Below are 14,829 nucleotides of genomic sequence, written 5' to 3' on the forward strand. Positions count from 1 at the left end.
AAGGACGTATGGAGTGCTTCATCATAAGGGACTTTTTCATTTCCGTGAAATTCTTTCTTATTTTTAAGAAGGTCTTGTGGCGCTACTCCTGGTTAATGTGCTTGTTTAGCCCAACCAAAAAAAAAAGCATTTTTGTAGCCTTTTGAAGGAACTAAATTATTGACTAATTACAGGTTTGGCGTTGAAAGGGAAGAGTCATGATAATCCAGTACCGTTTGAGGAAGACTCACCTCACTCGTATTACATTCCTAACAAGCGAACGGGAACGTAACTCATGTTTTTTTAAATTTATTTTTCTGTTATGTATGGTCTAATCTATGTGGGCTTTTAAAGAGATTTGTTGTTGTTGTTGTTTTTGTTTGTTTTTGTTTTTGTTGTTAGTGTTGGTTTGTTTTGTTTTTTTTTGTGACGAGACTATAGAATTAGGGCCGGGTCGCACTAGGCTACAAAATAAAAAACATGGATTGTCACGAACTTACAGTTTCTGAAAGAAAAAAATGGAAAACCAATTTTTTTATTATTTTTTTCTTCGGAATCCTGAAAAAAAACAGATGGACCTGCTCGGAGGCAAGACACCGGCTCCTCTGAAGTTTGGTAGAGTTTGACAATATTTGTCAGGTTCTCGGGCGTAGGTGCATTTTTTTGCAAGACGTGTGTTTTTGGTCTTAAGGTGGCTGAACACAGTTTTTGATACCTATTTTTCATTTACCTTTTTTCTCTAAAACCCCCTATCCTTTGGGCGCCAAAAATGGCAGAAAGCAAGTTAACAAAACGAACTTCGGTTTTTTCATAATTAAGCTGACGTATTGCCGTTTCCATGGCAACATGAATAAATAAAAACAGGTCTTTAAAATCGGTTTTGCTCATTTGCAGAAAATCTTGTCATTAGATTTCCTTTGTAATTTACATACAACAAGCTTGTAACGATGCTCACAAGTCAACACTATTTTAATGGTAATTTGACAGAGAGATCTTTAATTATCGCTTGTTGAAGATTCACTGGAATATTTAGGAGTTCCTCTGTTAAAGTTCAAATTTTTTTCAATGCTCCAGTAACTTATTTCTTAAAGTATTTTCGTGTCAAATTAAGTTAAATTCTAACGAGTGGTTCGCGAGAAATAGTCGTATTTCCAAGAAAGCTATTCTGCATTCAATCACAATTTTCAAACTTACTACGAATGCGCTGCATTTAACTGGGTTCTTCGATAACAAAGAAAAATCTGCTAATTGCAGAGTTCTTTGCATAATTACCTTTCTAACATACATTTCTCATAAGAGACTAAAACCATCAAAACACTTTGTTTAATTATGACAAAAAATAGTACAGTTAGCGGAAGCATTGAGCAAATAAAATGACTGCTGTATTGAAGCCATGTTATTTTTATTTATTATTATTATTATTTTGCAATCCTTTCCTTGCGCGCGCTGCATTGCGTTAGCGAAAGCGCGCGCGAAAACTGTATTCGGCTACCTTAAGTGCATTACTTAAGGACGGTGCCTACTATTGTTACTGCGCATACGTTCTGCGCATCTCCACACACTCGGATTTCCTATCAGTGATGCTCACAAATGCAAGGACATACTTGCGCGGTTTAAAACTATGCAGAGAAAATAGATCTTAGTAAGTACTCTTGGTATCCAAAAAGAAAGTTAGGGGTAACCATGCATTCTTTAGAGATAATTGAGCTTCAATTTGAGAAAGAACGCCATACATTGCTTTGTATTTTACAGCTTTATACAAATATTGTTCATGAATTATCTTTGAAAAATGCGTGGTTACCCCCAATTTTGTTTTTGGATTTCAATAGCACTTGTTAAGATCTACATTTCCAGCATAATCATAAATCGGGGCAAAAATACCTTTGAATTAGTAGGCACCGTCCTTAAGGAAGTCCCCTTAAAATTCGATTGGTCTTGATGAGCAGAATAATGAAGGTTGTACGATCAATTCTGGTTGATGTTGTCAGGGGCACCCAACGAATCTGTTCCTCACATTATCTGTTCCCCAGAGGAATCTTGCTGGCTGGCAAAAATACAGGTGTTTCGATGAGCTGGCTGGGAAATTTTGTTATTGATAGAGGTTTTGCCTGGGAATTACTGACTTTTTCTAGCATTTCAACCAGAGCTGGCTGTAGAAAGTCTGAAGACTGAGGACGACTAAAAAAAAAAAAAAAAAGAACCCCTTCCCTCTCCCAAACATACGACGGCTGGTCAGAGTGATTGCGCTTGCGGAAAAAACCTGTTTTGTCCCGGTTTTGTCGCTTTTGTTCGGTCGTTTTGGATCGAGGGATTTGAAAGCGCGCGGAATTCCTGGCTGGGAAATAAATTTGATCAGCTGGCCAATTTTATCTAGCTGGCTGGGAAATTTCTTGTGTGTCTTGCTGGGAAAAAGGAACAGATAATGTTTTCCCAGCAACACTGAAAAACACCTGAAAATGCCTTAATAACATTTATTTTCATTAACTGGGGTATAATAATACATTTTACAACAAATTGGTCGTTGGGTGCCCCTGTGTTGTACGTAATAATTTTTCCTCTTGCTTATTAATACGGTCCCGATCTTCAATACGGTCCCGATCTTCTTATCCAACAAGATTTCAAAATTTCCCTGGATGTATCAAGATAGTGGAGAATATACTTAGGCTCGTTTTAAACATCCCATTTTACATGTGCCGAATGTAATGCAAATGAGAAAAATCTCTTGTTTTCAGTCATGTGCATTAGATTCGGCACATGTAAAATCCGACGTTTAAAACGGGCCTTAAGCAGATTATATTTTCTTTTTCATGGAATAATCAGGATTATAGAGGATCCAGGCACATTTCTTCTACAGTTGTTTTATGATGGTTACCTTCTTCGAGTGTGGCACTGTGCGGCGCATCTTGTTTCCAATCACATGCTGTCTATCGCTTCTTCGTTTCCTCTCATGCCAGATGTGTGGGGAAGTCCCTCACAATAGTAAGTAGTTGAATAAAGACAATCAAAATAATTTTCAACTAGTGACGGGGTTTGTTTCTTGTCAAGCTTTGTTTCATGCTTTTATTTATTTATTTATTTATTTTTTATTTTTATAGGCTAATTTTATAACAATGTTTTACAACAATGAACTACAACAAATTAATTATTAAGAAATTAAAGATTGAAGGGTGGATTTTTATGTTAGGATAAAACGCCTTACATTATAAATAGCTAAAAAGAGGGAGACAAACAGACACAACAACAACAACAACAACAACAACAACAAACAATAGAACAACAGAGGAATAGGCTTATCGAGTTGGTATGAGCACCCATTTCTTTTTAAAATGTCTTTCGTATTTATTTCTCTCTCATTCTGGTATTCCATGAACCTCCACGTTGAATTTTCTTGTGTATTTTTCGAGAGTATCATGATCGAATTCAAGGTTTTCAACTTGTCGTTCTAAATCGTGGATGGCTTTTTCGGCTGTTGCAAGCTTATTTTCCAGATCATTCGTTTTCGAATTTAGTCGCTTTGCATCGGGAGAATTTCCCTCACTCGAGGCGCTGCTTAACTAACTTCGTTGTCTTCGTCTATTTCTTGTTATTTTTCCGATTTGACTTCATTTTTCCGGTTGTGTGGAGGCAAAAGCTACACTTCACCGAAACACACGTCTGTCCACCTGGGCCATCTCGCCCCAGCCCTGGTTTGTTTCATGCTTGTTGATTAAGATGGAATTCACACTACACTGAACTTGAGTGGATTTATGGATGGGATTTGCAGCCGAGAACTGTCCAAAACGTTTAGTCCTGCGTTTTCATGATCTTTCTAAAACTTCAAGTCACTATCACACTTTGTAAACTTTCCCTTAAAAGCTGAAAAGACCCCCTTTAGGGACCTCGGTCCTCCTTCAGAGGTCCTAGTAAGAGGCAAAGGTTTCAATATTTCAATTGCCTGATTGTTGTTGTTTTGTTCCTTTAATTAAACATGATTATTGCAGTTGGCTCTTTAACATTCCTCATTTATTAGTATTATTACTTTTGTTTTTGTTGTATAAAGACGCTCCTTCCGTTAAAATCACTACATCTCCAGCAGTGGACGCATTGGTTTACGGTTCTTCTCTAAATCTGACTTGTACAGCAAGGGTTACTAGAAACAGTCTCCATTACAAGGAATACAATGCACCATGCGAAATAGAATGGTTTTTGACAAGTGTAAAAATGGTGCATCATTGTAAACTTAAGGATTGTTTACATGCTTCCAGCGTGATGAATTGTACTCTTACCCTTGGTGGCTCACATAATAAACTCAATTCCAGTGGCAATTTTACCTGCAAAGCAAGCAATGGTAATAATGAGTGTACAAGACAGAAGATCGAAATAAAGCCTCTCTTTGGTAAGTATGATATTCACGCGCTTACTATAATCAAATTGACTGTGAGATCCTTTTTATTTCCCGATCCAGAACAATCAGTATTTAATGCCCCTATTCAAACGTTTTCAACAGTCGGGTTATTGATTTCATCATCGGTCACGTGATTGAGTGTGCCGTAAAAAGGGGGTAGGTCCAGGCCCCCATCCCCCATCCCTGTTAAGTGTAGGACGTCCTTTAATTTAATTTAAAAATAATTTAGATAGGCCTGCGAAAACGCCGTAACAGGAATTTAAGGCTGTTCGCTCCTAATCATGGGCTCTTATTGGAGTCTTGATCAAGCCAAACGAATGAACAGCTTTCTTTCCCGCGGACAAATGACTGTTCTGTTGCCCTGTCAAAGGTCATAGTATAGTTTTTCTTGCAAATAAAGACAGATTTTGCTTCCGAGAGTCAATTATTATATGTGGGGAGTCCGCTTAGGAGACAGCATAAACAAAAGAAAAATCCAATTTTAAATTTCAAATGTGTCCGCGTACGTTTACGAAAAAGTGTCCGCTTACGGAAATGTGTAATTGACAGGATGGTAAAATGGGGAACTATTTAGTTAACGGAGAGTACTAGTTGACTCAGTGTATTACTATTATTATCATCATCATCATCATCATCATCATCATTATTATTATTATTATTATTATTATTATTATTATTATTATTATTATTATTATTATTATTATTATCATTATTATCATTATTATTATTGTTGTTAAAGTTTTATCCTAGTGTCAGTGACTGTCCTCATTTTCCGTTTCAGTTGCAAGGCCAACTGAATATTCGGCGAAAGCCCGCTTACCAGCAGAAATAAGGAAACTAGACCCTAAGGTCATGCCCATCGCCTTTATCTGCATTTTTGGAACGTTTGGAATCTGGAGCGTAGTTTACTTTCTCTGGTATCGAAAGTTAAGAAGACGAATAGCTGAGGTACGTGATCATAGCATCTTTACGTAAAAAATCGTGCACTTAGGTTTTCAAAACGAGTGCAAATAAATAAACAAGAACTATAACCATCAATACTTGTATTTATGTAGCATTCCTTCGACGGTCATTTTTCCTTTTGGTTTAACAATTAGCAAGGTGAACAGTTATATTGATTGAATATTAAAAAAGTGCAAAAGTACCTCGATTTGATGTCTTCCTGGAAGACGAGCTAATTTTCAATAGCGTATCAAGTTAAAATTCAGTAAATATGATCAATAGCCCGCTTCCGAGTTGCTGTTTGCCTCGGTTTCAAAGCGAGTACTGGTGCACAACCATTCCAGTGGAAACGAATGGTGTATTTCCATGCATATCAAACTCATTAACATTTTAATGGTTTAGCATCAAGACTCGTTTTTAACCAAAGGCAAACAACAATTCGGAAATGGCCCATTGGATCTCAATTCCGGGTTAACGCTCTACTTAAAGGCACATCTAAAACAATTGTTCTGAAAACGCATCGACGTTGTAAAAAAGAAGATTCTGTCTCTTATTAGAAATAAATTACGTTGAACATTTGTTTCAAGGGGCAAGAAAGAGACAACACTGCAGGCAGGCAGACACCTTCAGAGGATCAAGACTGTATACGCCTCGAGGAACAAGAGACATCGGAGAACTTTTACTACAGCATTGACAGTACTCCCGCTTCTCCTTTACTACCACAAAGAGCTGTAAGCCAAGAAAACGTTCCCCTGTCAGGTGCTCTTATAGTTCTCTGTATTATTTTATTATCATGCTGACGACAAAAGTGCAAGAAAAAATAAAATTAACAATTTATTCACGCACAGCAGAGAAAAATGCAAAGAAATTTCATTCGTTTTCAATCGTAATATTGAACTTTATTAAGTGCCAACTCTATTTAGCGCTAGGGCACTACACTGCACATGTACAGAAATCAACTCAACTCAAATCATTTCAGCTTTTGAAAAGAGGGGGCAACCGGAGTACCCGTGTAAAAACATCTCGGAGCACAGTAGAGAACCCACAAACTCAACCCACATATGACACCTGGAAATTGAATCCGAGACCCGGGAAACATTGTTGGTAGGCAAGTGATCTCACCGCTGCTCCATCCCTGCTCCCTAATCATAAATCTTGAGTTTGGAACAATCACAAACCCAAAAAGCCAAGCATAAATCTTGAGTTTATCACGTATGTTTTCTTATTTCATTTGTATCTGCATGTCAATTACCAGCTTCGTGCACAACAAAAAGACTAAATCCAAGCAGCCCTGTTTGCTTATTCAGTACAGCCATACCTCAAAAAAGTACGTGTTGCCTTTGTCGTTTAATATTCTTAAGGACAAAGTAACATGTAATTCCTTCCATTTTTCTTCCCAGGTGAACTTGGTAGTAATCTGCTTGACATTTCCAGAAGAGATTTGCCTCCTATACCAAATGATCATATCCCGCCCAGAAGGCCTCCAAAATCTAATAAGAAAGAACAAGCAGAGGAACAACTGAGATGTGTTTGTATACATAGGAGCAATGAGAGCGGCTATGGAAGCGCTGAAAGCAACGATAACCTATTTATTCACGAAGAAACTGCTGCAAACTCCGAAAGGTAAATAAATAGTTTATTAGGAAAGTGCAGTCAGCCATGTGATGGTTACAAGTGCCGCGTATGGAAAAAAGCTTAATACAAGGATACTTTATAACGAACTAAGTCTAGGCAATAGACAAAGCCCGGTTTACACTACAGACAATTTTCGGCACGGCTCGTGTGAAATTGGCACGGGTGCCTGAAAAGACCTCGGCAAACTTTGTTTACACTACACCATTTTTACCGTATCAAAAATACCGTGCCAAAATTTTTGGGCCCGGGTAAGTTCTCTTGTAGACATGCGTAGTTCAATTACAATCAAGAACGTCCGCGTGATTTTAGTGGAGTATGAGCAGCCATCTTGAAATATACACCAAAAAACCGCTAGCCTATATGAATTAGGGCTCCAATTTGGCCCTTTAAAGTGTTTACACTACTTGTTCTATCCGAACCGTGCCTATTTTTTCAGCACCCGTACCATTTTTACCCGTGCTCGGACTACCTCGCTGAAAGTCCCAGGACGGGTAAGAATTTTGGTTCGGCACGGATAAAATTTGGTACTGACAGGTTGTTTACACTGCAAATTTTATCCGAGCCGAACCTTTTTTTTGGGGGACCCGTGCCTATTTCACCCGAGCCGTGCCAAAAGAATTTTGTAGTGTAAACCGGGCTTTTTAATGTACGACGCCAGATACGAAAAACCATCAAAAAACCACTCCTTATTTGTGGCCAAAAAAGGTGGAAACGTATTCCTCATCTAATGCAGTGGCACTGAACCTCGAGGAAAAGGCATAATACATTACCTACACTACCCTTCCATGATAAAATAAACAAAAAAAAGAAAGGAAAGCCACCAGAAGGACTGACTGACGTAGAATTACAGATATCACCCGCCAAAAACCCTAAATAGTCACCCAAGTCACCTGACCGAACCCAAGCCTCTCCACCGTGCCGTCAGAATATCATTTTCTGACTAATTCGTTCCTAGATCATTCAAACGTCAGAAATTACATTTATTTATTCAGGTTCTTTGCTGGATTATAAATGTTTTTAGGAACCAAGTACTGAGAAAATATATGACATGATAGAGCCCATTCTCACGACAAGTGTAACATGTTTTTGCTCACAGAAGAAGCACTTATTCGCCGAAATGTTTTGACATTGAAGAAAACTGGCGAATTGATTTTCCAAGACTCCATGTGTTCGAGGATGAAAAGCTTGGAGAAGGAGCGTTCGGGATTGTTCGGAAGGGAAAGTATCGTGCAAAGAATGGACAAATATTAGACGTGGCCGTGAAACAGCTAAAAGGTAACCACATTGCTTTTCAAACTGGTTTCAGTAAGACTAAAATAAGCCTCCCTCCGTTTAAGCTGTTTTAAGAATTGAAAAAGGTGAGAAAATCTAATTCAGAATTATCGCTAGCTGCGTAGAAAGGACGATTTCAATACGGATGTGTTGGGAAGGAGGCGACCAGTTGGCTGTACACTAGGTGTCATATGCCAAACTGAATAATGATTACGGTTGACGCAACGGTGAAGGTCCTCGCCTTACATCACAAAGTGTTCCTGGTTCGAGGTCATTTGTTACCCAGAGAACAGCCAATGCGGGGATAGAAGAGCCAGCATTCAAGCCATCGCTTTTTGAATTCCTATGAAGCCCTTCACAAGAGTGGTTATCTCAGATAATGTTTGTTGACATTTTCGTTGATTCGATTAGTTCGGTTTTTTGCGACAAAGCACACTACGAGTTGTCACCTTTTGAGGGGTGGCCTTGGGTGAAAGATCTTCTTTCACCTAGGTCAGCCGCCCCCTCCCCCCTTCTTGGGTCTCACTACATAGCAGAGAGTTAATTTGAACATTGTGATTATTATTTATGCATAGATACCGCAGGTGTTTCTGAAAACTCCGACCTCTTGAATGAGATAAAGATCTTCAAGCAGGCTGGGCAGCATCCAAACATTGTCAATTTTGTGGGGGAATGCATAAAGAGTGGTAAGTTTTTAAACAAAAGTTCCGACAATACAATATAACAGTCTGAACACTCAAAGGAATTCAATGACTTGAAATTAAATTTATACGGAACTGAAAATCTTTGAGCTGACATCTCAGACTCCTTTATAATTCTTCAAGGCGTACGATTTCTAGACGAAAAAAAAGCTTGTCCATCCATTTACAGGCAAAAGACAGTTCAGTAGATGAATATCTTTTGAATAATTCAGTGGTAAATAGATGATTATGTTTTTCAGACAAGATACTCTTGGTTACTGAACTGGTTAATGGAAAAAGCCTTGAAGTTTTTTTGAAATCCAAGAAGATCGAATTCGCAGCTAACCAACCAAGAAAATATGAAAACGTACCGTTTGGGTTAAGCGATCGTCATTTACTAGACATAGCGCTGCAAATCGCCCTTGGAATGAAACACTTACAAGAGAAAAAGGTAGGCTGATATTCACTGAGTTTTTGTCGAAAATTTAGAACCTGGCGCAACTCTTACATAATGTTCTTCTCTGAACAAAAAACAAGTCACGTCTATCTTCAAATTTCAAAGTGTGTTGCTTATTATTAGAATTCATTTCAAGCTGGCGGTTGATCATAAGAAATGGCTTTTTTTATTATTTTTATTTTTCTATTTGAACAGTCTTCCATGCTACTAGAGAGATTTAGCATCGCGTTTCATAAAGCGCGAACGGCGAAACTGACCAGGGGCCCGTTTCTCGAAAGTCCCGAAAAGCCATTTGTCAACCTGCCAACCGCTTGTCCAGGAAAGCCGATCTTTTAACATGTTTTCAAGGTAACAAAAACCAAACTGTTTCTTAAGTTTGACGACTCAAATCCTCTCCGTTCTTGAGATACAGAGGGAATTGCGACACCCAAAAATGACCCGTAAAATTTCGGGACTTTGGAGGAACGGGCCCCAGGTGATCATGGATTTTCCAGCCATTTTTTGCGTTTGGCGGTTGCTGCTTGCTGTTTCTCCGTGAGAGTAGGCAATTTTGCCTTTGCCGTATACGTGAAACTTTCTTTTTCATAAGAAGTCGTTTGTGGAAAACAAAGGACCACGAAAGCTTCTTTTCTGGTAGGTCAAACAAGGAAAAATCACGTTTCGTGGTTATCGTTCAATTAACAGACAGGGAATGATTTTTCATATTCATGTATAGCGTCTTTTTCTACAAACAATGTTTAAAAAGACTCGGAGTTTTTGTGTTTTTTAACAAACGTTTCGACATTGACAGAGTCCATTCTTCCGGGAATCACGAAAGCTAGTGTCACAAGCTTCACTCCATTTCATGTGAAACGTGAAACGGCAATCCGATGTTTGCCATTTCACGCAAAGGTGATGCTAAATCTCTGTATTATTAGAGAGAAGAGAGAGTTTGGTCGAGAATACTGAAACGTGTACACGACTGACATTTGTCTTGCATACAGTGCACTCTTGATCGAGTAATTATGGCGTCATTTTGCCCTTGATCCAGTCCTCAGGTGCCTATAGGTCAGTTATGGTTGATTACCTAAAACGCCTAGGTCTATTTCTCTTTAGTGCATTCATCGTGACCTTGCAGCCAGAAATGTGTTCATTGACCATAACAACGTGGCTAAGGTGGGAGATTTTGGCTTGGCACGAGACATTTCAAAGGATGGCATCTATACTCAAACCTCCAATGTAAGTATGAAAATGCAGCATTTACCCTTAGCGATTTTTGTATTTAGGCAAATGCTGTTAATTCTATGCTTCAAGCATTGTTGGGTCTTTAATGTCAAGTAAACCGCTCAGACATATAACCGCAAATCAAAAAGGTGTCCGAGTTCTTGTACATTAGCAGTTGGCTTTTACTACTTTTTCGTATCGGCTTACGCTTAATTTAATCCATGGCAAATAATAAACACCCTGCCCTGTTCTTGCCTAATCACACACTTTTGCACATTTGTTTTCAATAGGGCAGAGTTCCTTGGAGATGGCTATCCTTAGAATCATTGAAAGATCACAGCTATAGTTATTGCAGCGACGTGTAAGTAACTAATCACCAGTCAGTTAATAATCTTATTAACTAATATGCTTTAGAATGCAAAGCTTGTGTTAGCTAAAGTTAGTCAAAAAGTACAATTTACATGACGTAAGAAAGTGTCTTCCATTGCACTTTTTCGTAAGAAAGTGTCGTCCATTGCAATTGCCCCAGTTTTCCACCAAGTGTTTTGAGCCCTCATTTATTATATAAACACCAGAGAAATATCAAGTGAACTTTCGCGCGAAAACATGAATGATAACGTGTTATTTTCACAAGTGAAAAGATCACTGTTGCTATGGTTACGTATAAAAGTCGCGTCTTTCGATGCCTTTCGTGAAATTATTTAGTATTTCATTGGTGTTTATATAATAAAAAGAATATTGCATGGCCGCTTGGAGATGACGAAATTTCTCTTCGAATGTTGAAAAATATTTCACTCGTTCACTCGAAGAAAATTTTCGTATCTCCGCACGGCCATGTAATATCCTCTATGTAATTATCCTCAAGTTATGCGTTGTCATATTGTGTTGAGTGACTGAAGCGTTCTCTTGTCTCGTCTCTTTCTTGTTGTCAGTAGTTATCTTTTCCATATCTCGCTCTCCATGATGCTACTATTAGAGAGCTTTAAATTCTAGGACGAGGACGAGAACAAGTACAAGATTTGACTGCCTATTTTTAGCGAAAATACCTAGAAGATTTATGTATGATGATTAAGGTTACTCTTCGTTAGCAGTGTAGGTTGCTGACATATTCTTATTACTGGTAGCTGAGCTTTTTTGCTGATCGAAAAATGCCAAAACTGCTACCGTGTTGTTGAGTTGTTTTGACACGACGACATTTTTGCAAAACTTCGTACAATCACGTTTTTCCCGCCAAAATGAGGCTGGTTTCGCGTGCTCAGTGTTGTTCTTTGAGAAAATCTCGTACTCGTAGTAGTTCTCGTCATAGAACTAAAGCTCTCTATTTAGCTGCATGTGTCTGTTATAAAATAAACGTATATGCCTGAAGTGCGGGTTATAGACAACATTGAGAGAAGTGATCCTTGTACTCACCTGGATAATTTAAGAAATAGTCTTTCAGGTGGCTATAAAGGGATCTACTATGCCAGTGCAATGCTCTACCAACTGAGATACGAAGCCACCGTTGAAGGCACTCGTAAATTGTCCAGGTAAATGAGAGGATCACTTCTCCCAATTTAATTTGTGTCTGTTTTGTTCTTCCTTACAGGTGGTCATTTGGCATTGTGTTGTGGGAAATTGCAGCTTACGGTGCGTTATTATTATTATTTTTTTTTCTTTTTTCAACCGCCGGAAAGAATTGATAGAATCAATGTTCATTATTTATTCCTAGGTGAACAGCCATACCCTTTCATAGAGACTCCATTCGAGCTCAAAACCTATCTCTCTCGGGGTGAAAGGATGTCCTCCCCTGAACATTGCTGCAAGAAGATGTAAGTTTAAGAGTCAATGATCAAAAATCACCCTAATTCTTTTTTATATTGGATTTCAAAACTATGTTAACTAAACAGTAAGTAACCCAAGTTTTAAGCCTTAATTTTAGAAAGACTCTTCTTTAAATTAACTTAAATTTAATGGTCCGCCAGTATTAACTTTAAAATCTTGAGACGACTGTATCGAGGAGAAAATGACGTCCAAAACGCACTGGTTTAAAAATGCAATGCATGCGTTTGTATGCAACTGAGTGGACTTGTCAAGGAAAAATTGCTCGTGTAAATGGGGCTTTTAGCCCCATTTACACGAGCAATTACACGAGCAATTACACGAGCAAATTTCAGACTTGACAATTTTTCCTTGTCAAGGAAAAGCTAGCACGCCAGATTTTCCTTCACAAGGAAAATTTGTCGACTATTCCCCATCTACACGAGCAATTTTTCCTTGTCAAGGAAAACTTGTCAAGGAAAAATTGCTCGTGTAAATGGGGCTTTAATACGCAGCACGAGAGTCCCGGGCCGTTCGGATTGCAAAATATGTATGCAAAACTCACGTATTGCATACATATTAAACTGCATTTATAGGCTGAAATTTTAAGCTAGTGAGTCAATGACGTCAGTTTTTCCCAGATTCAATTCTCTGAGGTCCAGTCGGTCAGTTTTGAACGTGACTAATGGCAGACGGTGAAATCTTAAACTTATACTCAAAGTAAACAACCTTTGGATAAATATCAAAGCTCAAAATTTTGCCTTTCAGGTGTTAAGCAAACACACTCTCAAAATCTGAAGAAAAAAAGGACCGAAGTGATTTTTCATCATTTTACCACTTTAAGTTTCCGTTTCGGTTTCATTCGTCTATCTCTATTATCTTTATTTTCGTGCAGAAAATCTACTCATTTGGTATTCACACGTGAATTCAATTATTTCCCATTGGAAGGTATAAACTGATGTCCTCTTGCTGGGACGAAACTCCATCAGAGAGACCTACATTTGCTGCTATCGCTGAAAAGTTGAAGTCTTATTTAGAAAAGGTGCACAAGGTAGATATTGTCTTTCGATTCGCGTTCGGGTAAATCAAGTTTGACTGAATGATGACCGATGAAATGGATGGCCTATTGAAAGACTCAGTGACTGAGAAAATAACTAACCGGCTGCCTGAGGAATGCAATTAACTGTGCCCTGGTTCTTTCATTAAATTATTTTCAGGTTGATTACGTGAATACAAGGCAAGGTGAAGGAATTCATAGTGAGGCAGAACACAAATGGCATATCTCAGAGTCTTTTCCAAATGAAGTATCGAGGGTGAACTGAGAGAGAGATTGTGCCGGGGAGGAAAGGAGGTTCAGTCTCTGACTTGGTGGAGTCAAAAGGAGTTTTGGTGACAGTTTACACGAAAAACACAGTTTCTGACTCTGTAAATATTGTATAGAGGTGGCATAAATGATTACTAATTGTCTGGTGTTGAAACAAACGTCTGAATTTCATTTGAAGGCACTTTTGTCGCTTTATCACTCATGTATGCTAGTTCGGGATACTTCACAAAAAGAAAACAACTTATTCCAAATTCCGGGAAAAAGTTGCCTGGCTGATCTGGCATTTTCCATCCTCATACATAGTTTTGTCTTCAACTTATTCATTACCCGTTACTATTTTGACCTATTTAAACAGCCGGCCAATTATATAGGAGAAAACATTATAAAGGTCTTGCACGAGGAACGTGACAGTCAGTCCCTAACAACCGTAACTACGCCGTAATCTTGCATGCCAGGAAACGGTAAACAAACGGGTTTTTAGACAAGATGACAATATGTTAAGTTGAAGTCAACTTCGTTGAGCGTCGTTGAGATTAAAAATTGCGGATTTCACTGTATCCAAGCAAGTAGAAGCACCTTTTAGTGCAAGGAACCATGAACGAAGGGGATCGAGACAGATACCTGAGAACACTACAAATTTGGTGATTTAAAGCCATTTTCAACTCTGAAAGTTATGCGGAAATGAGGATAATAATAATAATAATCATCATAATCATAATCATAATCATAATCATAATCATAATCATAATCATGATGATGATGACAAGGATATAAATCAACAACCTTACACTAGAGTGGAGGTGGCTGTTCAGGTGGATATTTACCGACCCGCGAACCGGTGAAATGATAAAGCTCAAAAAGATGATTTTAACTCATTTATTCCTGCAACGGTTACAACAGTTTCGGCGCAAATCTCGCGGGAGTTGTTCCGATCGCGAGAATCGAAAGATCCCTCAAATGGCTCATTGTATGCCGGAAGAAACGGCATTGTAACTTAAAATCTGCCGCGGTACTCATCAACAAATAATCCATGCTACGGCTTGAAGCACAAGGCAAGCTTAACTTATAAAGGCAGCTTCGATCGCATGAATCGCAGCACATTTGAAAAGTTTTTTTGAGGCAGGTAGATACGAGGAGTCATGTTGTATAGAGACAA

General features: G+C 38.4%; 1 protein-coding gene across 3 annotated transcripts in view; it reads left to right on the forward strand.

Moving 5' to 3' along the window:
* Positions 1-13,831, forward strand: part of LOC138060490 (fibroblast growth factor receptor 1-like) — a 14,934-nt gene extending 1,103 nt beyond the window's left edge. The window contains exons 2-15 of one of the 3 annotated variants that reach the window (XM_068906284.1): positions 2,800-2,958; positions 4,019-4,354; positions 5,145-5,311; positions 5,893-6,064; positions 6,706-6,928; positions 8,037-8,215; positions 8,788-8,898; positions 9,153-9,343; positions 10,445-10,567; positions 10,843-10,913; positions 12,138-12,178; positions 12,261-12,360; positions 13,298-13,400; positions 13,567-13,831. In XM_068906284.1, coding sequence (XP_068762385.1) covers positions 2,841-2,958; positions 4,019-4,354; positions 5,145-5,311; positions 5,893-6,064; positions 6,706-6,928; positions 8,037-8,215; positions 8,788-8,898; positions 9,153-9,343; positions 10,445-10,567; positions 10,843-10,913; positions 12,138-12,178; positions 12,261-12,360; positions 13,298-13,400; positions 13,567-13,671 — 2,040 coding nt within the window. In that variant the 5' untranslated portion in view covers positions 2,800-2,840 and the 3' untranslated portion in view covers positions 13,672-13,831. The remainder of the gene's footprint in view (positions 1-2,799; positions 2,959-4,018; positions 4,355-5,144; positions 5,312-5,892; positions 6,065-6,705; positions 6,929-8,036; positions 8,216-8,787; positions 8,899-9,152; positions 9,344-10,444; positions 10,568-10,842; positions 10,914-12,137; positions 12,179-12,260; positions 12,361-13,297; positions 13,401-13,566) is intronic. The other 2 variants (XM_068906285.1, XM_068906286.1) reach the window with 2 other exon arrangements.
* The last annotated feature ends 998 nt before the right edge of the window (positions 13,832-14,829 follow it).

This window comes from Montipora capricornis, chromosome 8 (assembly GCF_036669925.1).
Source record: "Montipora capricornis isolate CH-2021 chromosome 8, ASM3666992v2, whole genome shotgun sequence".
NCBI lineage: Eukaryota > Metazoa > Cnidaria > Anthozoa > Scleractinia > Acroporidae > Montipora > Montipora capricornis.